This window comes from Lygodium microphyllum, chromosome 4 (assembly GCF_053477565.2).
Source record: "Lygodium microphyllum isolate KBCC chromosome 4, Lygodium_microphyllum_v1.1.10, whole genome shotgun sequence".
In the NCBI taxonomy this organism is placed as follows: domain Eukaryota; kingdom Viridiplantae; phylum Streptophyta; class Polypodiopsida; order Schizaeales; family Lygodiaceae; genus Lygodium; species Lygodium microphyllum.
The window spans coordinates 170,941,192-170,966,294 of NC_141138.1; the positions used below are offsets into that span (position 1 = coordinate 170,941,192).

Consider the following 25,103-nt stretch of genomic DNA (forward strand, 5'->3'; position numbering starts at 1 on the left):
ATCCAAACACATGTATATCCTTTTCTACCTCATAAAAATTTCCATAATGTAAAGTGGACTTTATATACCTCAGTATGTGTCTAATTGCATCTAAATGAGGCTTTGTAGGCATATGCATAAAGTGACTGACAAGGCCAACAACATAGCTCAAATCTAGCCTTGTGATAGTCATGTAAATCAGACTCCCTACCATCCTTCTAAACATAGTAGGGTCTTCTATCTCATCCCCAATATCAGAACTCAACTTTACATTTTGCTCCAATGATACTGAAAGAGGCTTACATGCTATCATACCATACTTGGATAACATATCCAAGCCATATTGCCTCTGGGATAGCCATATACCATCATCACATCTGATTACCTTAATACCAAGAAAGTATTTGAGCTCACCCAAATCCTTCATCTCAAATTTTTTCTTCAAAAAGTCCTTAACTTCAGCAATCCTATTGTCATTGTCACCTATAATAATCAAGTCATCCACATAGATAACCATAATGACCAAACATGTATCTTCCTTTCTTACATAAAGTGAGTGATCAGCATTAGAAATATAAAAGCAATTATTGACATACTCTCCAATCTTGTTAGACCATGCTCTAGGTGCTTGCTTTAGCCCATAGAGTGCCTTCTTTAACTGCACACATATATGGAATACTCTAAATCTTCATAGACCTACTGGTTGCCCCATATATGCCTCTTTTTGTAATTCGCCATACAAAAAGCCATTCTTGGCATCCATCTTCTCTGCAAACTCCAACCTTTAGCTACTACCAAAGCAATCACGCATCTAACAATTACCATCCTAGCAACTGGATTGAATGTCTCTTCATAATCTATGCCATATGTTTAAGCATAGCCTTTTGCAACTAGCCTAGCCTTATACCTACTAATTGAAACATCTGCATTATGCCTGATTTTGTAAATTCACTTACAACCAATAGCTTTCTTGTCCTTAGACAAGGGTATCAAATCCCAAGTCCTAGTGGTTTCTAATGTGGCCATCTCTTCTTCCATTGTTGCATCCCAATGAGCATGACAAATAGTATCCTCAAAACAAGTAGGCTCAACATCCTCAACTACCTTCATCATATAAGAATAATGGTGAGTTGCATAACCTTCAAAACCAAATCTTTTAACAGGGTATCTGACCTTGCTAGACCTGTGTACCATTGGATTACTCATTGGAGTCTTTACATTACTATGTACTCTCTGTACACCTAGTATCTTGACTAAAGGGATACGAAGCTCATCATCCAAACTCTCTAAACCACTAGAATCTCCATCAAATCCCAAATTACTAGTAGATGCATCATTACCATCCAACACTTTTTTCTTTCCTTTGTCCTTACTACCTGCAATACTTGTAGATCCACTTGAAGATGTGGGGCTAGTCCTTAGTCTCCCAAACCAAGGGCTAATTGTAGATGTAGTACTAGATGATGTTTCTGTTCCACTAAGGCTCCATGATTCTTTCTTTTCTTTCTACACACAACCATCATGATAATTATCACCATCTAATACATCACCAATAGATGCATACCAACTGCTCATCATCTCATAAAAAATAACATCCCTGCTCACTCTAGACTCACCTGTGTGATAGGGTTATAATAATTATACCCTTTCTGCTCTAAAGAGTATCTAGTAAAAATACATTTTTTAGTCTTTGGATCAAGCTTCTTTCATAGCTCATTTGGCACATGACCATATGCAATACATCCAAACACTTTCAAGTGGGACACATCGGGCTTCTTGCTTGTAAAGCATTCTTCAAGGGTCATCCCATGAACTGCAACTATGGGAGTTCTATTCACAACATAGACAGTAATATGAATAGCTTCAAACAAAAAATGTTTTGGCATATTCTTTTCAATCTCATCAATGCACGTGCGACCTCTGCAACATGTCTATTTTTTCTTTCTACAACCCCATTTGTTGTTGGGTATACTTATAAGTAAACTATCTCTTTATCCCATGAGACCTCAAGAAGCCACTAAAATCATTAGAGAGATACTTTCTCCCTCCATTTGATCTCAAGTACTTAACTTTTAAGTATGTTTCTATTTCAACAACCGCCTTGAATTGAAAGATTTGAAATGCTCAAATACATCACTCTTTTCATTCATGAAATATACCCATAGATTTCTTGAACAATCATTAATAAACATGACAAAGTTGTTGGGGGTAAAGGCACCTCCACCTAGCTGCCCATGTATTACTACACTGACAGTCACCGTCACTGCACACAACAGGTGGTGGGCGCCCGTCACCGTCACTTTATTCTTTATTCTTTTAGTGACAGTTTGAATAAAGGAAGGCCCGGTCACACATTGTGACTGTTGGAGTTCCCATTTCTTATCTCTCTCTTTCTTGCTCTTGCTCTCCCATCATAGCTCTCGAGTGCAAGCTTCGATCCTTCTCACCTTTCAACTGGTATTAGAGCACGGCTTCCGACTCTTGAGCTTGGCTCGTAGCATTCTCAGCTTCCCATTGACTCTCCACTCGCATTGGGTCTCCTTCCTAGCAGCCATAACTCATTCTCTTGAGCTCTTGTCACTCCCCGGCTTCCCGAGCTTCTTCCCGGCCTATTAAGGCACCATCAGGACATTGACATTGAGGTATTGCTTCATTATTTTAGAGATTTATCTCAGTCCACAGGTCTAGGTAAATAGGGTTTTTACAGGTTGTGGGCAGCCATAGCTCACCCCTCTTGGAGCTTCCTTCACCTGGATCTTGCTTCCAACCTATCAAGGCTTGCTGAGGCTTGGTGTAGGACTTCTTTGGCTCTCATTTGTGCCCCCTTTGGGCCCCATTGTTGACACTTGGGACAGTAGACCCCCCCAGCTAGCTCACGTTTTTTTTACGCTTGTTTCAAAATCTGGCAAAAAAAAAAACACTCTTTTTGTCTATCTCGGGCATTCGAAACCCGATTCAAGCAAGGCAAGAGTCGAAGTTGGGGTTTTGGCATGCCTCCGGACGCGATGGTGATGTTAGATTTGCCAAATTCTAATGATAGAATATTATGCAACAGATTTTAGGTCTGAGACAGCATGTATTTGTATTCCTATGCTTGTTTGGACATGACTACATAATCGGTTTGATGCCTATTACATCCCGATTGATTGGGGGATTGAAGCTACATGTAATGCTATGATTTTGGCTTGATTGTGGGGCTGGAAATACACAGTTTATAACAGTAAATGCATATTGAATACTCGTGGGCTGAAGCTATCTTTCATGCTTTGACATATGCCTATTGGTTACCGGTGTATGTCTTGGGTTATGCTATGATATATTGATCATCGAGGGACGACTTCGACCTTGTCATTGGATCCAGATACTTTTGGAAGCTTGAGCTTATTTCAGCCCACACTTATTGACATCGGTCTATGCTTGACAGTGGTCAGTGCTTTGACAGTTATATGCTCTTTGGGTACATGCTTACGCGACGCCTACGGCTTGATGCATTTATCTTGGCACAGTGTACCATGTACCTGTTGAGCTTTAGTGCTCTTTGAATACTTGGCTTGGATTCTCATTCGCTATTCCAAAATTTTGTATTGGATGCCACTTTGGTTGTCAGAGATCTTTATTGGGATGTATGTCTTGCTCATGGTGGATGCTACCTACAGTCGCTCTGTAGCTGTCATGCTCTTGGGATGCTATTGAGGCATTGTCTTGGTTACCTGTCTTTGGTACTTTGACTTGGTTTGATTGAGCTGTTGAGCTCATTTATCTCCCTTTTGTGCTAGTGGGAGCATCTTGTATGCTTGACCGACATTGAGCAGGAGGTTTATGCTATTTTGAGCATTTTGCAGATACTTGAAACTTTGGGATCTCTTACACTTAAATGTTGCATGGTTTATGCACTGATATCTTGGAGTTGCTTTTGACCTGAGCTTGGGCTTTGCACTCTAGTGAGCATACACCTACTGGTGTCAGGTCTTGCCAGTGTTATGTATACTTTGCCCTACTGTCTAGGGGGTATGCCTACTCACACTGATGGATGCTTTGGTGACATGTTTGGGTGTTTGCTCAGGGTCTTGATGACTGTTTGGTACTGATTTATGCCTGTTTATGGCTGGTCATGTGTTGGTTGTCATTTATTGACTTGGTGCAGTGATTTGGTCAGAAATTGACTCTCATAGTATCCTACTGTCATTGATTAAAGCAAGTATATAACTTCGGACTGACATGGATTTTTCATGCTGAAATATTTTGAAATGCTGTACTTTCAATAGTACTTGGTGGGCAATAGCTTTGGTTACACTTTTCTTGCCATTTTCTCTCGATTTTGGTGATTTTTTTTGTCATTTTCTGCAATAAACAGCAAGCAGTTTTGAATTGTCCTCAATCTTCCAGCCTGCATTATGGTGAGTTCGTCCACTAATCATGCTATTTTCAACATCACTAAGCTTGATGGTATTAATTACTCTTATTGGAAGAGCCAGATTTGGCAGGTGTTGGTGCTGAAATCGCAGATCAAACCATTGAGGTTGAGCGGGCATCCGCCTACAACTATGCCAGATGAGGAATGGCTTGAGCTTGATGAGTTATGCAAGTCCACTATTGTATTATCTCTCACAGAACAGGTTCATTACAATGTATTTGAGGAAGAACAGAGTGCATGGCAGTTGTGGGGTAAAATCAAGAATCTATATGACAAGAAAAGTCTAGCGAGTCAGATATATTGGCTGAAGCAGCTTATGGATCTGCGCATGAAGGAGAATGTGACTATGTCTGCTCACTTGAGCCAGTTCCATGCTATACTCAAGAACTTGACTTCGTAGGACATCACTTTTGTAGAGGATGTCACTCCTCTTTTCTTGCTTGGTACCCTTAATGAGTCATGGGATGTATTCCGCACTGCATTATGTGCCTCTACTGCTACCTTGAAATTATCTGATGTTGAGAGTGCTCTTCTGCAAGAAGAGGTTAACCATAAGAATTTAGATGCCTCTCGTGTGTCGCATGTTATGATAGTTAGAGGCAAGAATGATAGATATGGAAAGCATGGCAGTGGCAGTGGCCGTGGACGGGATTCTCAGAAATCTCGGTCCAAGTCTCATGAGAAGTCTCATAGCAAATCCCTCTCGTGTGTCACATGTTATGATAGTTAGAGGCAAGAATGATGGATATGGAAAGCATGGCAGTGGCAATGGCAGTGGCCGTGGACGGGATTCTCAGAAATCTCGGTCCAAGTCTCATGAGAAGTCACAAAGCAAATCTCGTGGCAGGAATGCAGATGTTACTTGTCACCAGTGTGGGAAAAAGGGCCATATTAGGCCACAATGCCATGAACTGCGCAATGAAAGGCGCAAAGATAAGGGGAAAGACAAAGTGCAGGATAAGTCTTCTGATCGCAGCATAGTGCCTATAAAGTCCAGTGTTAAAATTGAAGAGATCAATGTTATGTAGCCTGAGGATGTTGATGATGATTATATCCTTGCAGCTTCTTCTAGTGCTTGGCAAATGACAGAGATACACTCTATGTATGCACAGTGTTGGCTCTTAGACTCAAGTGCATCCTTTCATGTGACACCTTGCCGAGAGTGGTTTCATTCATACTGTATTGTTTCGGGTTCTGTGCACTTGGGTGATGATAACTCTCTTGATATTGTGGGCATTGGTGATGTTAGGATGCAGTTTCCTTCTGGCAGCAGTTTTGTTATGCAGGATGTATGTCATGTACCTGCTTTGACACGCAGTCTCCTGTCAGCTGGACAGCTTGATGATGCAGGTTATCATGTATCTTTTGGAAACTCTGCATGAAAGATCACTCATGGCAGACTTGTGATTGCGAGAGGTGCCAAGGCTGACAGCTTCTATTCCTTGATTGTATCCACTTCTTCCCTTGATCATGTTTTGTCTGTGGGTTCTATCCCCCATGTATCTCTTTGGCATGCCCGTTTGGGCCATATGTCTTTAAAGGGAATGAAAATGCTTTCTGGTTTGCAATACTTACCGCCCCTTGATTATGCATGTTTTGATTCATGTGAGCATTGTCTTTATGGCAGATAGACTAGGTCTATGCATAAGAAGTCTGGTAGGCCACGCATGAGTGAGCCCTTGGTATTGGTACATTCGGATGTCTGTGGGCCCATGCCTTGTCAGTCTATGGGTGGTGCAAAGTATTTTGTTACATTCATAGATGATTTTTCATGAAAAATTTGGGCTTATCCCATTAAGCTAAAATCTAATGTCTTGGTTGTGTTTCAGAGATGGCTTGCATTGGTTGAGAACCAGTCTGGGTATAGGCTAAAATGCCTAAGAACAGATAATGGGGGTGAGTATGTCTCACGTGCTTTTGAGCAGTTATGTGATGAGAGGGGTATTAAGCGTCAGTTGACCGCCCCCTACACCCCTCCCAGAATGGTTTGGCTGAGCGGATGAATAGAACCATCCAGAAGCATGTACGTAGTATGCTTAGCCACGCAGGCCTACCACAGAGCTTTTGGGTTGAGGCAGTTAGTACAGATGTGCTTATCATAAACAGATCACCCTCTAGTGGTTTGGATTTCCAAGTTGGCAAGGAGGTATGGACTGGAAAACCTCCCTCTTATGCGCATCTCCGTGTCTTTGGATGTGAGGCATTTTGCCATGTACCCAGGGACAAGAGAAGTAAGCTAGATCCTAAGAGTGTCAAATGTGTTTTCCTTGGTTATGGGGATGCAGGTTAGATGGGTTACCGTCTCTGGGATCCGCAGGCGCGGAAAGTCATCTGCAGTCATGATGTAGTCTTCCATTAAGACAAGATGCATTGGCAGCTTGAGAGAGTTGTTGAGATCCGCACGGTCATATTTCAGGAGGAGCCGAGAGCTCCCGCACAGCCAATTGGAGAGCCTACAGTTGCAGCAGCAGATGCTCATGGTCAGGGCGTTGGACAGGCAGCTGGGCAGGCAGTAGAGCCTGTCGTGAGATGGTTTACTAGAGACAGACATCCACCTGATAGATTTCAGCCCTCGATGCATTATGTCTTGGTTACAGGTGCAGGAGAGCCTTTCACTTATGATGAGGCTATGTGCAGGGGTGGCAGTCACTCCTGGGAGAGGGCTATGCAGTCTGAGATAGACTCCTTGCATAAGAATGACACTTGCGATTTAGTTCCCTTGCCTATGGGCAAGAAGGATTTGCAAGTGGGTGTACGAGCTGAAAAGTTTCCTTGGACACCCCAAGCCGGCATACAAGGCTAGATTGGTAGCAAAGGGTTTTAAGCAAGAGCATGATGTGGACTTTGATGAGGTCTTTTCTCCTGTGGTTAAGATGACCACCCTGCGCTTAGTCATTGCTTTGGTTGCTCAGCTTGACTTGGATTTATACCTCAAGACGGCTTTCTTACATGGGGACTTGCATGATGAGATTTATATGGAGCAGCCTAAGGGCTTTGTAGAACCTGGCAGGGAGCACCTAGTATGCAAATTGAAGAAAAGTATTTATGGCTTGAAGCAGGCACCTAGGGGGAGTGGTACCATGAGTTTGATGCCTTTATGCAGTCACAGGGAAAGCTCATGATGAGCTAGATGCTCTTAGGGCTACAGCATGATGAGTTCATCATGATGAGCTAGATGCTCTTAGGGCTACAGCATGATGAGTTCATCATGATGAGCTAGATGCTCTTAAGGCTCAGCTCAAGAAGAGCTTTGAGATGAAAGATCTGGGACAGGCCGCTCACATACTTGGTATGCGCATTAGACGCGACAGGCATCAGGGACTCCTCTACTTGTCACAGAGGGAGTACATTCATAAAGTCCTTGAGCACTTCCGCATGCAGGACGTAAAGCCTATTGGCTGTCCATTGCCTTCTTATGTGAAGGTATCACAGGCTGATTGTCCGCAGATAGATGAGCAGAGGGCCGAGATGGCCAAGATTCCCTATGTATCCGCAATGGGTAGTCTTATGTATGCCATGATCGCCACTCGTCCAGATATTGCCTTTGTAGTTGGTGTTGTGGCACGCTATATGGCTACCCCTGGCAAGAAGCATTGGGATGCCATGAATGGTATCATGAGGAACCTGAAGGGCACTACAGATATATGTACATATGCTATGGCAGCCAGGATACTGGAGTCGTGGGGTACATTGACTCTGATTATGCATGACATACAGATAATAGAAAGTCCACTTCTGGCTATATATTCACCTATGCTGGAGGTGTTATTTCTTGGATGTCCAGGGTGCAGAAATGCACGGCCCTTTCTACTACAGAGGCCGAGTATGTTGTGGCCACTGAGGCTTGCAAGGAGGCCATTTGGTTGGGTTCTTTGGTTGCTGACCTTGGTATTGATGTTATCCCTACATTGTATTCGGATTTTATGAGTGCTATTCAGTTAGCGAAGAATTCGATCTTCCATGCGAAGAGGAAACAATTGAGGTGAGGTATCACTTCATACGTGGGGTCGTTGAGGATAAGTCTGTTGATCTTGTCAAGATCTCAACTGACTAGAATCCTGTAGATCTACTCACGAAAAGCCCCTCTATAGAGTGCTTTGCTTTCCTCAAGAGGTTGATGGACGTGGGATGAGATGACGTCTTTCCTTATCCTGCTGTACATGTGTACATGTTGTAATGTGTTTTTTTTCTTTTTCTTTTCACTCCTCACTAGGGCCGATTCGCCTTTAAGTGGGAGGTTGTTGGGGGTAAAGGCGCCTCTGCCTAGCCGCTTGTGTATTACTACACTGACAGTCACCGCCACTGCACAGTGCAGGTGGCAGGCGCGCGTCATCATCACTTTATTCTTTATTCTTTTAGTGACAGTTTGAATAAAAGAAGGCCTAGTCACACATTGTGACTATTGGAGTTCCCATTTCTTGTCTCTCTCTTTCTTGCTCTTGCTCTCCCGCCATAGCTCTCGAGTACAAGCTTCGGTCCTTCTCACCTTTCAAAAGTATTTACTATCACTAGAGATACATTCTATGTAGACCCGTAAACATATATATGTGTAACATCATATATATTTCTGCTCACATCTATGTCATGTACAAAAGGGTTGTCTTGCATGCTTATCAAACTCGCATGCTTTACATACTTTATGAAATTTTGCAACTCTAAAGATAACCTTGTAACTAATCCTTAGGACTTCATTAATTTTAGCCTTTGCACATTTTTGTATCCAATATATTTATGCCATATTTCAATGTCTACAACCACTCCTTTTCCTTTAGTATACATAGTAGCATTTGTGTATCTAATATATTTATGCCATATTTCAATGTCTACAACCACTCCTTTTCCTTTAGTATACATAGTAGCATTCATTGCAAGAATTCCAGCATCTAAAGTGAACTTGCAGCACAACTCTATTTTCTTTTGTGACCAATCTACACTTATAATTAAAGTTTGCTACAAAACAACCTTTTACATTAAATCAAACCTACAACCCTAGCTCTACCATTTGACCAACAAACACATACATTTGACAAACTCTTTGTCTCACCATCATGTAAGGACAAGGGAATCTTTCCAATGCGTGAAATCTGGTGGTATGAATCATCATCCATCTGCACATAACATGGATTTTGTAAGTCTTGCATCTCTCCACACCATTCAACATGAGTGGAGCCCCAAGAGGAACACTAAAAAAATAGAAAATCTATTGTAAGAAAATATATTTTGTGTCACCAAGCATTCATTTCATATTTTATGTGACCAAAACAAGGAAAAAAATATTAATCTTCTCAAATATTCACACAACTTATTCTCTCACGGATTTAACTTGAACAAAATTGATTGTGCTCTTCATAGAATTCATTAAGAGACCACAAAAACACGAGAGAATACGCCACTTTGAATGAAAATCATCATATAGCATTCTTCTTCAAAGGTTCCATAGCTTTCTCTCACAATCTCTCACTCATAGAGTAGATTCATTGTTTGGCATAAATTTGGTCTCTCTCTCTCTCTCTCTCTCTCTCTCTCTCTCTCTCTCTCTCTCTCATACATGCTCTTTCTCAATAATACAATGGGATAATGAAGAATGATCATTCATAATCCCTCTTTAGTCATGGATATTCCTCCCAAGAGGTATGTCTGATATGAAAGGACACCAGAGCTACTACAGTGTCCCTTCGTAGCTCAACAATGTCAATGTCACTTCAGCCTTTACTTGAGTCTTCAATAGCTACTTCTTCCACTTCTTTGAGCTATTTTGAACTTATATTCATCTCTTTCCAAGGTTAGAAAACTTCCCTAAGCTACACATACATCCAATATAACACTTACAGAGGCATAGTGAATAGAGACAGAGATGCTACAGAAGCTCAACAAAGGGTCTACAAAACCATACATAGAAGGTCATCTGAAAGCCTTTAGCTCAACTGAAACCATTCAAAACCATCAAGAAGCAATCAATAAGCTTTCAAACACACTCAAACTTCATCAATCATTATTCTAACCTCTCATATAAAAAGAAATCAGAACAAAACAAAAGCTAAATAGACTCAATCAGAACTATTCATATACTAATAGGACATCAATAGAACATGTCAAAACATCATATCTCCACTAAAAAATATCATGATCTTCTCAAATCTAATCAATCTCATCCAAAACATTCTTAAGTACTTCTAAAACAACTAATCATTGTATAAAATCCATAAAAAACAAATCATTCAATCCATAAAAACAACAAAAATCAGCCAAAAAATCAAGTCATTTCAATGCTCAACAATGACTGGTCATATGATTAGATGCATATGAATCAACATACCATAAATCATCATGTGTCTCCTTTCTTGTAACAACATTCATCATATATTTCATAACAAATAGATACTCATTTTTGTCTTTATTTCTATCGTGAAGACGATGCATAGTTTTCTTGATGTGCAATTTACCATTGCGAATATCATCCTTCTTAGTATAACATTGGGCTATAATATGACCTATTTTGCCACAATAATGGCAAACAATAGCGGAATTTCCAAAACCTATGTTCTGCCATCCACCTATTCCTCTAGAGCTTTCCCTTCCTCTAAGTTTCCATGGCCTCCTAAAACCTACATTTCACTAAATTATTGATTTAACCTGTTTTGATGGTTATCACCAGCATGTTTCATACCACGCACGGACTCTCAAAGAGGATTTGCCATGTTTCCTTTCTGAACTTGAGTAAAATGCTTGGATTTTTTTACCATTTCTTTCAGATGAGGCAACGTGTATATTGATCTTTTCGGTAATCATGAGGGACAAACTCATCAAAGTTTGAAAATGGCTTTCATATATATACAGAAGTGACTAATGATTTTCAAGTCTTCTCATTATTAAGGTTACCCAAAGTAGATAAAAGTGATTAATGATCATCAAACATTGCATCAATCACTGCTAAAGCATCTGCAATGCTCCTCACCTTTTCAAAACATACTCATTGATAGATATTTTTTCTTTCTTCAAGGTATTCAGCTCTTACTTGAGTTGAATATTTCATGCCTTTGTATTCATTGAAAACATGTTCTCAAAATTTTCCCAAGCTATATGTGAAGTTTTTTTATTCCTAATATATCCCAGCATAGTATTGTCAATGACTACAAACAGTCAATATACCACCTTTTTATATTTTGCATTCCATTCTTTCCATGTCTTTAATTCATTTATAGTCGTAGGGTTACTTAGCTCTGACTCCTTTTCTTCGCCTGAAACAAACTCATAAAGGTCCTTTCTAATGAGGAAGTTTGTCACATGGAACTTTCATGAAGGGAAGTTGTTCTTGTCTAACTCAATGATGGGATTATCACTATTCTCTACCATTATCACAAAAAGGGTACAAAATAGCAAGTCTTCTACAACCTTTCATATCAAGTGTACAACAATATACCAAGCAACCTTTTTGTACTAATTCCTCAATAGGTACATGTAATCTGCAACCTTTTTATAGATAAAAATTATGTTTGCTTCATGGAAAACACCTCAAAAAGTACAAATTTGAAATTTGCAACCTATACATCCACTTTTGATCGATACAATCGAAATCGTAGTATACTCTAAAATTGTTTTCTGTAACCTTACAGCTCCAAAACGGGGCTTAAATGACCCCAAATGCCCAAAAAAGTAGTGGAATACTCTAAAGGCTCATCTGCAGAATATACAATGTTGAACTCACACACCAAATCTCATAGCAATCTAAGATTTTCACTTTGCCCTACTTTCATTTTCTTCACATGCACTATCCAAGAGAAAGAGTGGAAGAATGGGAGAGCTTATTACTAGTTGCTTTCTTGCTCAAACCCTTGCTTCTTCTCCTTCATTTCAGCCTTCAAAACGAGCCTCTCTTAGTGGTGTTGATACCATATCAAGAATCGTGTGGTAAGGGGACTTGCTTGAGCTACTGCACCAAACACACATCGTACATACAAGAGGAAGCTCACTCAAAAACAAAAGAAGAGAGATGGATGACAAAACATTTTCTTGCTAGTTTTTTTTTCTTCTTCCACATGTAATACAATGTATACACAATATAGATAAGATACAACATAAAGAAAAGTGGCCTATTAAGTTAAACAGTGCATAACTGAAAACTAATTGACTAGCACTATAACTATGCCAACTATAGGTAAATGCAACAAACTAAATACAATAAGTGATAAGTCAATGGCCATGTGAGAATCATAATGACCACCAACGTGCTAAGTGTAGACGTGCGAACCCATCTGGCCAGGCAGTCCATCATCAATGTCTGCACATATTGAGCTTGCCATCTCAACATTATTATAGATAGAGTGTGAGAGCTTAGGTTTGATTCGCGTTGGATGGTGGTTTCCTTCAAAGGATTCTAATTGGAACTAAATGAATTATTTGAGAGAGGGTTCCACCTTCTTTCATATTCGTGTTTCCAATGTAGCTTACTAATAGAGTATCTTGAAGCATCATCAAACTCATAGACCACCTACATGTGTTTGATGTTGATTTGATTTTCTTTATAAAAAAGAATACCCCCCCAATCGGCATCCATGGATTTCCCATGAGGCATCTTGTACAATTACTTAAGATCCACTTTTCCCTAGTGATCTACTCCCCTTCTATTATAGTATGCCATACTTACTTTCTTCCAAATGACCAAACATAGTTCTTGAACAATGTTTCCAACCTTTTTCAAAAAAATTTAGTGAAAAGAAACACAACAACATGAAAACCATCTTTGGCATCAAAATTGACTTTATAATAGTTAAGGGATAGGTCAAGCATTATTTGACTCCCCTTTTGGAGTTTATCCTTGAACTTAACTATCAACAATTCAAAATGCTACTTCATGGTGATTCCCTAGCACAAAGGACACCCAAGGTACTAAAAAGGCTTCAACTTTCTTTATCTCTTTACATTCCAAAGCTAATGAATAGTTTGCATTATCTTCCCAATCCAAGAATAATGCCTCACTCTCCTTCCTTAGTATGATCAAACTCAAAATTGTTTAAAAATATTCCAAATTTTTTAAAAACTATTTATGACAAAAAGAAATATTTTAGAGAAAATAGTAAAATTATTATGTATGAAATTTGGATAGAAAAATATTGAAAATATGAAGATTTTTTCGTAAACAAACATTTGGAGAGAAAGATATTGACCATCAATGAGAGGCAAACCCCTAATAGACCCATGTCTAACTATAACACCAAAAGTATTTAAAAGTGGCCAAGTTAGTAATGCAAACAATAGAATAGGAAGAGGAAAACCTTGATACTTGGACGTCCTTAGATCGAAGCTATCTAAGTTATATCCATTGATGTAGATAGTAGCAAAATTATTTAAGAATAAGGCACTCATAGTCCTATAGAACCTAGGGCTAAACTCACGTTACTTCAAAATTCTTTTTACAAATTCCCATCTCATTTAGTCACATGCCTTATCAAGATCCATATTGATGAGGTGATAGTCCCCTTTCAAAGACATAGAATGATCAATCCCCAAAACAAGATTAACTATTTCATCATTCATTCTTCTAGTGTGAACAAAGCCACAGTGCTTAGCATGCAAGATCCTTGGTGGAATGACATAATCCTTAGGGCAAGGAATCTTGCCATCAATTTACGAGGAGTATCCAATATAGTTAAAGGTCTAAAGTGGCTAGTCTTAACTTTAGTCTCTCATACTTTGGTGATTTATTTATTAAGACATACAATGATTATTACCAAGATTATAGACCTATGATAAAGATAATAGAGAAGCAATCGAAGGAAATAGAAAAAAGACAAAAAGAAAGGGACAATAGTGCAGAATATCCATGGGAATGTGCACACCACACAAAGACAACGGAAGCACCACTACAAAATAAGAACCTTGCAAACTTTTACCATTTTGTGTAAAATCAAGCACTAAGGTCTCTCTCTCTCTCTCTCTCTCTCTCTCTCTCTCTCTCTCTCTCTCTCTCTCTCTCTCTCTCTCTCTCTCTCTCTCTCCATGCATGTGTATCTAAATTGAGGATGATAAATCACATGGTAAGCTGCAAAGACCTTAGCCAAATGCCAATTTTTACAAATAAACAATGGAGGAAATTACAGTTATTTCTAAAAACCCTAACCCTAACCCTAACCCTAGTATATATAAAGTATTAAATGGGATAGAAAGACGTGCCAACTTTGTTCTCTACTCTCTTTTCCACAAAGGTTGAATCTTGGAGCTATCCATGGAAGTTGAAAAGCTCAAATACCTTGGGGGTTGAAGCTTGGAGGCATTGGCCCTTTGAGGCATCAAGCCTTAGAGACATTTGAGTGCTTGAAATATTAAAGCTTGAAATCCATGAGAGGTTACTCTTGGATCAAGAGCCAACCAAATCTATCCCATCATCTTGATTATAATGGTAGAAGCCATAGGTTTTGTAAGTTCACTAGGAAAGGTGGATGCAAAGCATCTTAAATGAGAGACAAAAAACCAATCGAAGTAATAGCTCGAGCTTCAACAGGAGTAAGATGAACATAAGCAAAGATACAAGAACTATAGGGGAGGATGCCACCTGTTACCTACAAAATTGAACAAGTTGTTTATTAGTAAGGGACTAGATAATCCAACCTACATTGCAGGTGTCAAAAGTAGCATCCGGTTGCTATCCTCGTCACCCATTAGAACAAGTATACCTTGTTCATGTCCATGGTGCTACTCAAAGAGCTAGTCCACTATTTCAGAGAACATGGAAAAGAAAGGTAAACTTGGATTTATGGAGGTTTCAAGGCCAGCACTAAGCTTTTATAGGCATTAAACAAGCATGAATAGTACAAGATAACATAGGTTTGGCTATTAGAACATACCAAAAGCTACTCAAGAGATATTTAGGGTTAGGGAAAGGAGTGGGAGATAGGTTACCCAAAATGTATCATACCTGCAAAGGGGGAAGGAAGACTACACAATCAGAGAACAAAGTAGGGTAGAGTTTAACCACAAGGGGTGAGAGAGGAAAAAGGGGAGCAACTCTAATATGCCCTTAGGTGGTTAAGGGGTGAGAGATTGTGTAGAACTTTTCTAGGGAATCCATATTACAAAACATGAGGGACTATAAGGGGGGAAATTGTTTGGAACCCAAGGTTTCTCAAAGGATAGAGAAGTAGGTAGCAGTAAGCAAGATGACATGTATAAGAGAGTGGATTAGTAAACATCAAACAGCCAATTAAGAATTTCCATAATTGGTTTTATGCACCTTAGGGTGGAGACATTAATTACAAGGTAAATTATCAATAGTTTACTAAAAGAAAAGTTTACAAATCAAATTGCAAGCCATTAGAGTGAAACCCATCCAGCACCATTGCACTATAAATATTTAAAGAAATTTATTGCTTAACCACATGTAATAAATACAAATTGCAATATAGATCAATACTTGAAATATTAGTTAGCACATAAGGTATACATTTAAAAGAATGGAGGATAAAAGACCACAAGTAGAGTTAGAAAAATAATGGAAGAATAGTTGTAGAAGATTGAAATCAATCATTAAATATATTTTATCACATCAACAACCTTAAAAAACATAAAATATTTTTCACAAGCTTATCATGAGTATGCACCATTCAAGGGATAACAAAGATAGTTTTACATGGAGTCAATGGTTAATTTCAACCCAACAGATTATGCATGAACTAATATAATTCCAAGCGATAATATTAAGGAAAAGTTGGATCTAAATTCTAAACAGGCTACCTAAGAACACATGCAAGAAAGAAGAGGGGAAGGGTAAATGGGGACCGAGGGATTCAAGACCACACTGGTAATAGGAGTGGGCCAACCATATCCTCATAGTCCCATGTTTCACCTGCATATACAATGTATAAAAAATGCAAGCAAGAAGAGGGGAAGGGTAAATGGGGACCGAGGGATTCAAGACCACACCGGTAATAGGAGTGGGCCAACCATATCCTAATAGTCCCATGTTTCACCTGCATATACAATGTATAAAAAATAGTTAAGAGAAAGAAAATAACTACATATATGCATGCCAATAAAATAATAAATGTAAAAAATCTTATAAATCAAAATGCAAGCCAATAGAGGGAAACCCATCCTACACTGTTGAATCACAAATGTCTTGAGAAGATTGTTACTTAATAACATGTAACAATTACAAATTGCGATAAAGATCAATAATTGAGATGTTAGTTAACACAAAGATTTAAAATGTGGAGTAGATTTAAAAATGATATAAAAAAGTCGTTATAGAAATTTGTAACATTAATAAAAATAAATCATTTGATATCCTTAAAAGACCATGAAAATATTATTCACAAACCAATAACTCATCATGAGTATACACCATTCAAGGGATAATAGAACAAGTTTTACAAGAGAGCCATAAGGATGCCACATACCATGTGTGTAAACCAAGTGGAAAATAAGATAGTTAAGAGAAGTTGCAGGACAATGTAAAGAAAAGACCACATGTACCATAACCAAATAGTAGGTGGATCTTCATCAAGGCAACTAGCGTAATAGGTCACCGACACATACTCATGTGGCCACAGGGCAAGCATAAGATAGGTAGGTCTAGTGCACCAAAGAAGGCATTTCAAACGAACCAAATGATCATCAAGTAAGAAAACTAAGTTATGAGAAAGGAGTGAAACAAGAAGAGTTAGGGTTACCAATAAAGTGGCCCAATAGCAGAAAGTCTCTCCAAGAGCAAATGTGGGGAGAAAGAGTGTTAAAGCAATCCATATGTTGAATTTTAGAAAAATCCTAAAGGACTTATGGGTGGGCATCTCAAAAGGGGTCAAGGGACCAATTTAGAGTAGGAGACAAGTTGCACTCTTACTTAAGAAAATATGAGATCTAGTAATGGTTACAAGTTATGAGACACATAGCGGAGTATGGACCATGATAGAGAGTAGAAGAAATTGGGTGTAAGAAGTAACAAATGTAGAAGGTAGACAAATAAGGGGTCAGGAGTTATAAACTAAGTACTATTCAAAAGTGAAAACCACAATAAAAAGTTTCACTTACATAGTATTGGGAGCCATTCGTAAGTCTATGTAACCCACCATCTACTTGTAACCTTGGGTGAAATTGTCATTAGCTACAAACATTTGCACAAGAAGTTTGATTTGTTTAGAAGCAAAAGGTGTCGAATTGTTAGAGTATAAGATAGGTCCAATTTGGGAAAGAATAACTTTGTGGGCCCAATCCAATAGTCTATTACTACTTCTATGAATGTATACAATGCAATGGGATGGTAGTTTATCATTTTTGTCAAAGGTATAGATGCTTAACTTAGAAGGAGGGCAATGTAATACCATATTAAGAAAATGGGTAGTAGTTGAAACAAAATGGCCACTATCAAAGTAATGGAAAATATTTTCAAAGAATTTAAATTGTAGCAGGATTCCAAGGTAGATAGAAAATATGGAAGTTGTTTGTTGCACCAAGAATATGGTGGGGTTAGGCACATTGATTAAGAGTATATCATCATAGAATTTAAAGGTAATAAGAAAAATGGTTTAAAGTGTCATACCTCATGGCTATGCAAGTTTTTTACAAATTTGATATTCAAAGAATCTGAGGTAAAGTTTGCACCATAATGGTGAAGAGCTAAATCCCATGGGAATGTTGCAACATTGTCTTTTGGTGGTACTAAATAAGGTAATGAAGGTATTATTAATAATCAAGCACTAAGACTCAAGGCCTATATGTGTATGAAAGAAAATTAGCCATCTTTAGCATAGTTGGTCCATCTAGTTTTACTAGGGGTTGGGTCAATAGTCAAGAAGGCAGTCTTTTTATGTGTGAAGGCAAAAGCAAGTACCTTTTTATAATGGTAATGAGCTCGAGTTCCCCATTGTGTGTGGGATGTTCTCATAGCATTTTTTAATGACAGTTGAGTAGTGACTAAAGATGGTCTGGGGTAGGTTTAAAAAGACTTATTGTGCAGAGTAGGAGATAGTCAAGAGAAGTTATAGGACCTATAGTAGTTATAAGGGCTGATAAGGGGTTTAGCAGTGTAAAGAAAAGACCACTTGCACTATAAGATAGATCTTCATCAAGGTGGATACACAGTAGGTCCTGCACATACTCGTTTGGCCACAAGACGTATGTGTGTGTGTGTGTGTGCGTGCGTGCGGGCGTGCGTGCGTGCGCGTGCGCATGCGCGTGCATGTGCACGCGCACGCGCACGCATTCGCAAGTGCATATATATATATATATATATATATATATATATATATATATATATATATATATATATATATATATATATGTATAGATATATGCATATATGTACATATGTATATGTATGTCTAATTCGTGTTTATCTATTTGTGTGGTCTCATAAATGTGTGTCCTATCTCTCTCTCTCTCTCATCATTTTTATTTTCTCCCCTTTCTTTTTCTTCCTCATATCTCTCTCATCTCATATGTATGCATGCTATGTACACATATGTGTATATGTTTATGTGTACATGCATTGCATGCATATATGTGTGTGAGTATGTGTATCTGCATATGTGGGTGTGTGTATGTTTGCAAATGTATATTTTATAACTATGTATCCATTCTCTCTCATGTGTTCTCTCTCTCTCTCATACACACATACACACTTTTTTCTTTTTATCTCTTTCTATTTTTCATATGATTTGTGTGTGCATACGTATGTACGTACGTACATACATACATACATACATACATGTGCGTGTATGTGTGTGTGTGTGTGTGTGTGTGTGTGTGTGTGTGTGTGTGTGTGTGTGTGTGTGTGTGTGTGTTCAATATATGTGTGTCTATTTATGTGGTCTCATAAATGTGTATCCTCTCTCTCCCTCTCATCATTTTTATTTTCTCTCCTTTTTTTTTCTCATATCTCTCATCTTTCTTCGCCTCATATGTGTGGATGTGTATATATGTATATATGTGTGTGTGTATATACATATATGTTTACATGTATATGAGCATGTATACATATATGCATATATGTTTGTAAATATTCATACATGTGTATGTGTGCATGTATTGTTCATGTGTTTTTATAGTTTGTGCATTCGTGTGGTTTTGGAATATATATACATTGCATTAACATATTCAACCACTAAAATATCATATTATTTCACATGTCTAATTAAAAAATAAACTCCTCTCTCTCTCTCTCTCTCTCTCTCTCTCTCTCTCTCTCTCTCTTTGTGAAAAGGAGAGAGAGATACATACAATTTTTCAAAGACTCACATTTCCCCTTTTTATGATCATATTCTATGTTCAATTAAAAAAGAGAAAGAGAGAGTGTGCATGCCTTCAATTGAGAGAGAGAGAGAGAGAGAGAGAGAGAGAGAGAGAGAAGAGAGAGAGAGAGAGAGAATATAAGTATGAACCCCGCTCACCCTTTAAGAAAAATCCATCTTTACTTCTCAAATACCAAACTTCTCCTCCTTGTGCCACATTGGCTTGGCAATCTTCTGGTTGGTTGGAGATCCCCAAGGCAAAGCTCTAAATAATATATAGAATAGATAAACATGCTAATAACAATATAAGGTATTTTACTTTTAATTGTCACTAATTATTTAACTTCTATTAAAATTATAATTTTAGATCAAATTGATTATCAATGTGATATTTGTGTTATATTTTGTACATGATATACGTATGTATATATGAAAGAGTACAAGAAGCATTAGCATTGCACTTAAGTCAAATGCATATGTGAAAGAGTACAAGATGCATTAGCATTGCACTTAAGACAACATGTTGGCTCACCCATATTCACAAAGTCTTTCCACATACTCATCACTAAAACCATAGATACAATAACATGAGCTATCCTAGGAAACATTGGGCCTCTAATAATATTAACTTTCCATTTGTTTGTTACTCTCTTGTCCACACACACACACACACACACACACACACACACACACACACACACACACACACACACACACACACACACACACACACACACACACACACACACACACACACACACACACACACACACACACACACACACACACACACACACACACACACACACACACACACACACACACACACACACACACACACACACACACACACACACACACACACACACACACACACACACACACACACACACACACACACACACACACACACACACACACACACACACACACACACACACACACACACACACACACACACACACACACACACACACACACACACACACACACACACACACACACACACACACACACACACACACACACACACACACACACACACACACACACACACACACACACACACACACACACACACACACACACACACACACACACACACACACACACACACACACACACACACACACACACACACACACACACACACACACACACACACACACACACACACACACACACACAGTTGTAAATTTGTGTTCATAGAAATAGTAACCATTCCAAATCAATACTTTACTCATAATTCACATTCATGGTTATGGTGATGTATTGGCTGCAATAGGATGTATCCTAAAATAATATGATTTATTCAAGAGCATATATACATGGCTACGATAAAGTATTAATTAAAATTTACCTTATTCTAAATCAATATAAGATTTACTACCACTATCCTTTAGGGCATATGCTATTACAATGGTGTGGTGTGCCTACCCTTAAAGTATTTCCCACTAGTTAAGCCAAGTTAATTGGCTCCATTTTTAACTTGTTAAGAATCGTTTGAATTTAGATTACCTTCATTTTTAAACTAAATGGTTGGTGGGCAAAAGAAGGTTGGGTGGGGCCATTAATGATACCCTAGAGATTGAGTAGATGACATGAAAAGTTGCACACAACGACTGACGTTCAACTCCAAGTTCTTCTCATCCCTTCTACCATTCCTACTTCTACAAAAGAGGAGAACTAGTGATGAAGTGCCAATTCTTCCCCCTCTTCTGCACACATAAGATCACGTTGCTTCTCATCCCTGCCGCTACTTCTCATCCCTTCTACCTACCTTCTCAATATATGCATCCCCTCCACAAATCCCCCCCCCCCCCCCCTCCCCCAACTTCTTCTCTAGCCCTCACTAGCATCTTCTATTTCCCTACCTTAGGCTTGCACATGCTATCCTAGCACCATTGGATCTAAGCTTCAATCTATCCTATTGCCCATCGACCACCTTTGGAGAACAACTAGTGAGGAAAGACAAACAATGATAGTGTTTGTGATATGATGGTTTGATTGTGACAAAGGTCTATTGAGTGTGCTATCACCTTTAGTAAAATAGAGGAAACATGATAAAAATCTTAACAAAGGTGTGGATCTCGCCCTTCCCTATGTGACAGTCATGTATTGCTTTTACTAATGTGTGGTCTTCTCAGCATGGATCTACGTCCAAACAGGACTAATATTGTTCATATTTAACATAACCTTAAATGAAAGAGAGGTTGGTGCTTTGATGGGAATACTAACTATTGTGATAGTATTCTAGAAATGTGCTCATATCTACTCTAATGATTGATGTTGTAATCATTTATGTCCACATAGCTTTATATGTTCTAAATGTTTTTCTTTTAGATGAAGAAGGCAATATGGGTGGTTTTTTGTCAATGTTGGACCTAATCATCCTCCAATTGCAAGCCGTGTTTAAGCACTTGGGAATTCAACAACAGAATCCACATTATTTGAGTAGCTTTTCTACATATTAGTGCACATTCATTTTATTATATGGCAAGCACGTCATTCACTCAAGTAGCAGTGCAATGGTTATGACACTTTATCTTGTAGCAATCATTCATTATATTTACCTTCTTGCAGGATCAATATGAGAGCATTGTAGAAAAGGCCAAGATTGTGGGTGCCTTAAAGATACCAGAAAACATGCTTCACTGCCTCTATGGTTAGTATTTCCTTGTTATTGCTTACTCAATTCATGTTTGGTATCCAGATGTACTAAGCATGTGGAGGTCAAGTGTATTGCTAGTTAAAATCTTGTGGTATATTAATCACCCCCTTCTTTATTTGAAGATCCTCTTTTGAACTTCTAGTTTTGCATAAGAGCTTTAGAGTTCTAGTGTCTAGGAAGGGCTTTTTAAATTTTTATAAATAGATTCTCCATCATAATGTTGAAAGCTTCAAGTGTCAATCTCGATGCATCTCCTTATTTAGTTGGCAAAGTGAAGATTTAGAAATGTGGAGAATCCAAATGCATTAGAGGAAAGACTTTTATGTTAAATTGTTAAAACAAAAAACATCATTATATGAAGCAAGGCACACTGCACATGCAACTATTGAACATCTTTTGCACACATGGTACCAAATGCAACTATAATTTGGATGACTTCATTGGCTAATGATTTGGCAATTTGGTTGTTCCTTTAAGAAAAAGTTTTAAGCTATCTTATCAAAAGAATTACACACACTTGGAAAATTTTCCAAAACTTGTGGTTCTCACCCTTCCCTACGTGACAATGATAGACCTAGGCTCTAAGGAGTCTAGGGAGACTAATGTTTGCCAATGTCTTTGATGAAATCAATCACTTTGTTGATAGAATTGAGAAAAAAAGTCATTTGCCTACTTGCATCAATCAACAATATTGTACAACACATGAATAAGTCAAAGGGATAATTCTATTTGTGACATGGATATATGCAGGTGGACTACAATCTACATTGATAAGGAGGCAAGACAATGGATATAGATGGCCTACACCGAAGCATTCAAGATCGAGATATTGTAGCAATGACTTCAAACATCTTGTAACTTTAACATACTGGCAATACTATGATGCACAAGCTTGTGCATGCTCATGCACCCTTCTTTTATCCTAAGTCAATAGTTTACTCATAATACATATACATGGCTATGGTAAAGGCATTAAAGTATTATTAACATTTATCTAACTAAATAATCTAACTTTACTTATTTAAAATTATCTCTTTTATTAGAAAGAATTAAGTTAATCATTTGATTTAAGTAGCACTACCTTTAGTAATAGCTAAGATTAAATAAATGTAAACTAAATAAAAACATCTAAATGTGTATGAAAGCAAGCTTATTAATTATGTTTGCTTAGTTAAAATTGTATTTAGCTCATTTTTTCCATGTTTGAGTAAACAAACAGTTAAATATGGAACAATTTGGCATGGCTATTTGTAAAGTAATATGTTTGTACAAATAACTATTCATACAACTCACTTTTCTACAATTATATGCTCAAACACATAACACTCATACAACTTGTATCAAAACAGATTGTTCAATCAATTTATCTTATATGGCACCAAATAGTTTAAGAAAATATTCCTCTCCTAAGGAATTAAACACATTATTCTCAAATTAAAAAGTCTCAAAATTTGAACCTTGAAACTTAGGTGCATGTGCATGAACTCCTTTTCTTGTCCAACTCCATCATTCATTACTTTTGATTCACTCTTATCTACACTTCACTAAGAAACTTAGAGAGAGGCTCTTGATAACACCCATGAATGGACTTGCTCAAATGTGGGGTTTACCTAACAACTTGAAAATAGACCCTTAGTCATAACCAACTATGGTCTTGATCCACATCTCATTCCTTGAACCATGGTCTTGATCATAACCAACTATGGTCTTGATCCACATCTCATTCCTTGAACCATGGTCTTCTCACAACCTCTTCTGAACTACTATTCCACTTCCTATTAGTGCACTTTTTAGCTTCTAGCAGATTTATACAACAATTGTACACTTGCGATTTCCCACACACCTAAGAGGGCAAGGGGGTTTGATAGTTTTGCAATGTGATTAGCAATGGATTTGGGCAAAGCCAAGGGGAAGATTATCATTTCTTTCTAGCCTCAACTAAAAGGCTTTGGGTTTGCCATGGGATTAGGCTCTCTTCCTCCCTCCCTCCCCTTGTGCATACATGCTCTCTTCCCCCTCCCTCCCTCCCCCCCCCCTCTGTGTGTGTGTGTGTGTGTGTGTGCGCGCGTGCGCGCGCGCGTGCGTGAGTGGGTGGGTGGGTGGGTGTGTGTGTGTGTGTGTGTGTGTGTGTGTGTGTGTGCGTGCGTGCGTGTGTGTGTGTGTGTGTGTGTGTGTAAAAGGTTATTTTGCTTTAGCTCTACTTTAGTTATATTATTGGTTTCTTTGGTCCTAAATTTGTATTAATAACCAAGAAGCTTGGGAGAGGTATTCTTATACATGATGGAGCATGGTATGAGCACTTGATCTCATGAACCATGGTCTTCACTAACCCTCTTACAAATCCCACTTCAATGGCGTGAAATTGCACAATATGTGTAAGCCATTATTTTTTGTAGGGTATTAGCTTGATGAAGGGGCCATGGCAATGTTGAATTAGAGTTAAGATGATATAATGGTCAAGGTTCTTGGCACACGGGTCAAGTTTGGGAGGAAACGGATTAAGATTAGCGCTTTTAGGCATAGGGGTTTAGGCTCTCTTTGTCTCTCTCTAGAAATTCCTTTGACCTAGTTTTAATCTACTTCTATAAGTGGTTCCTTTTGCCCAAAATTTGTATTATAGAGAAAATTGGAGAGACGTTCATAATCATAACCTAATATGAGATTAGCACCCCATCCCATGAGCCATGGTCTTCATACTCTCTCTTGCAAATCACAATACAATGGTGTGAAACTCAACTTGAGATGTGAGCAAGACTTCCTCTTTTTTTTTCGGGGGGGGGGGGGTTTGGGTTAGAGAATTTGGGGTGACAGTCTAAAC

The 25,103-nt window shown here is 38.4% G+C and overlaps 1 protein-coding gene across 7 annotated transcripts in view; it reads left to right on the forward strand.

Moving 5' to 3' along the window:
* LOC148037900 (putative serine/threonine protein kinase IREH1) overlaps positions 1 to 23,282 on the forward strand; it is a 167,610-nt gene extending 144,328 nt beyond the window's left edge. For 5 of the 7 annotated variants that reach the window (XM_087676878.1, XM_087676884.1, XM_087676879.1 and 2 more), the window contains 2 exons: positions 22,198 to 22,279; positions 23,036 to 23,282. In XM_087676878.1, coding sequence (XP_087533004.1) covers positions 22,198 to 22,279; positions 23,036 to 23,211 — 258 coding nt within the window. In that variant the 3' untranslated portion in view covers positions 23,212 to 23,282. Of the gene's footprint in view, positions 1 to 12,248; positions 12,531 to 22,197; positions 22,280 to 23,035 lie in introns of those variants that run through there. The other 2 variants (XR_015690729.1, XM_087676881.1) reach the window with 2 other exon arrangements.
* Positions 23,283 to 25,103: the final 1,821 nt, after the last annotated feature.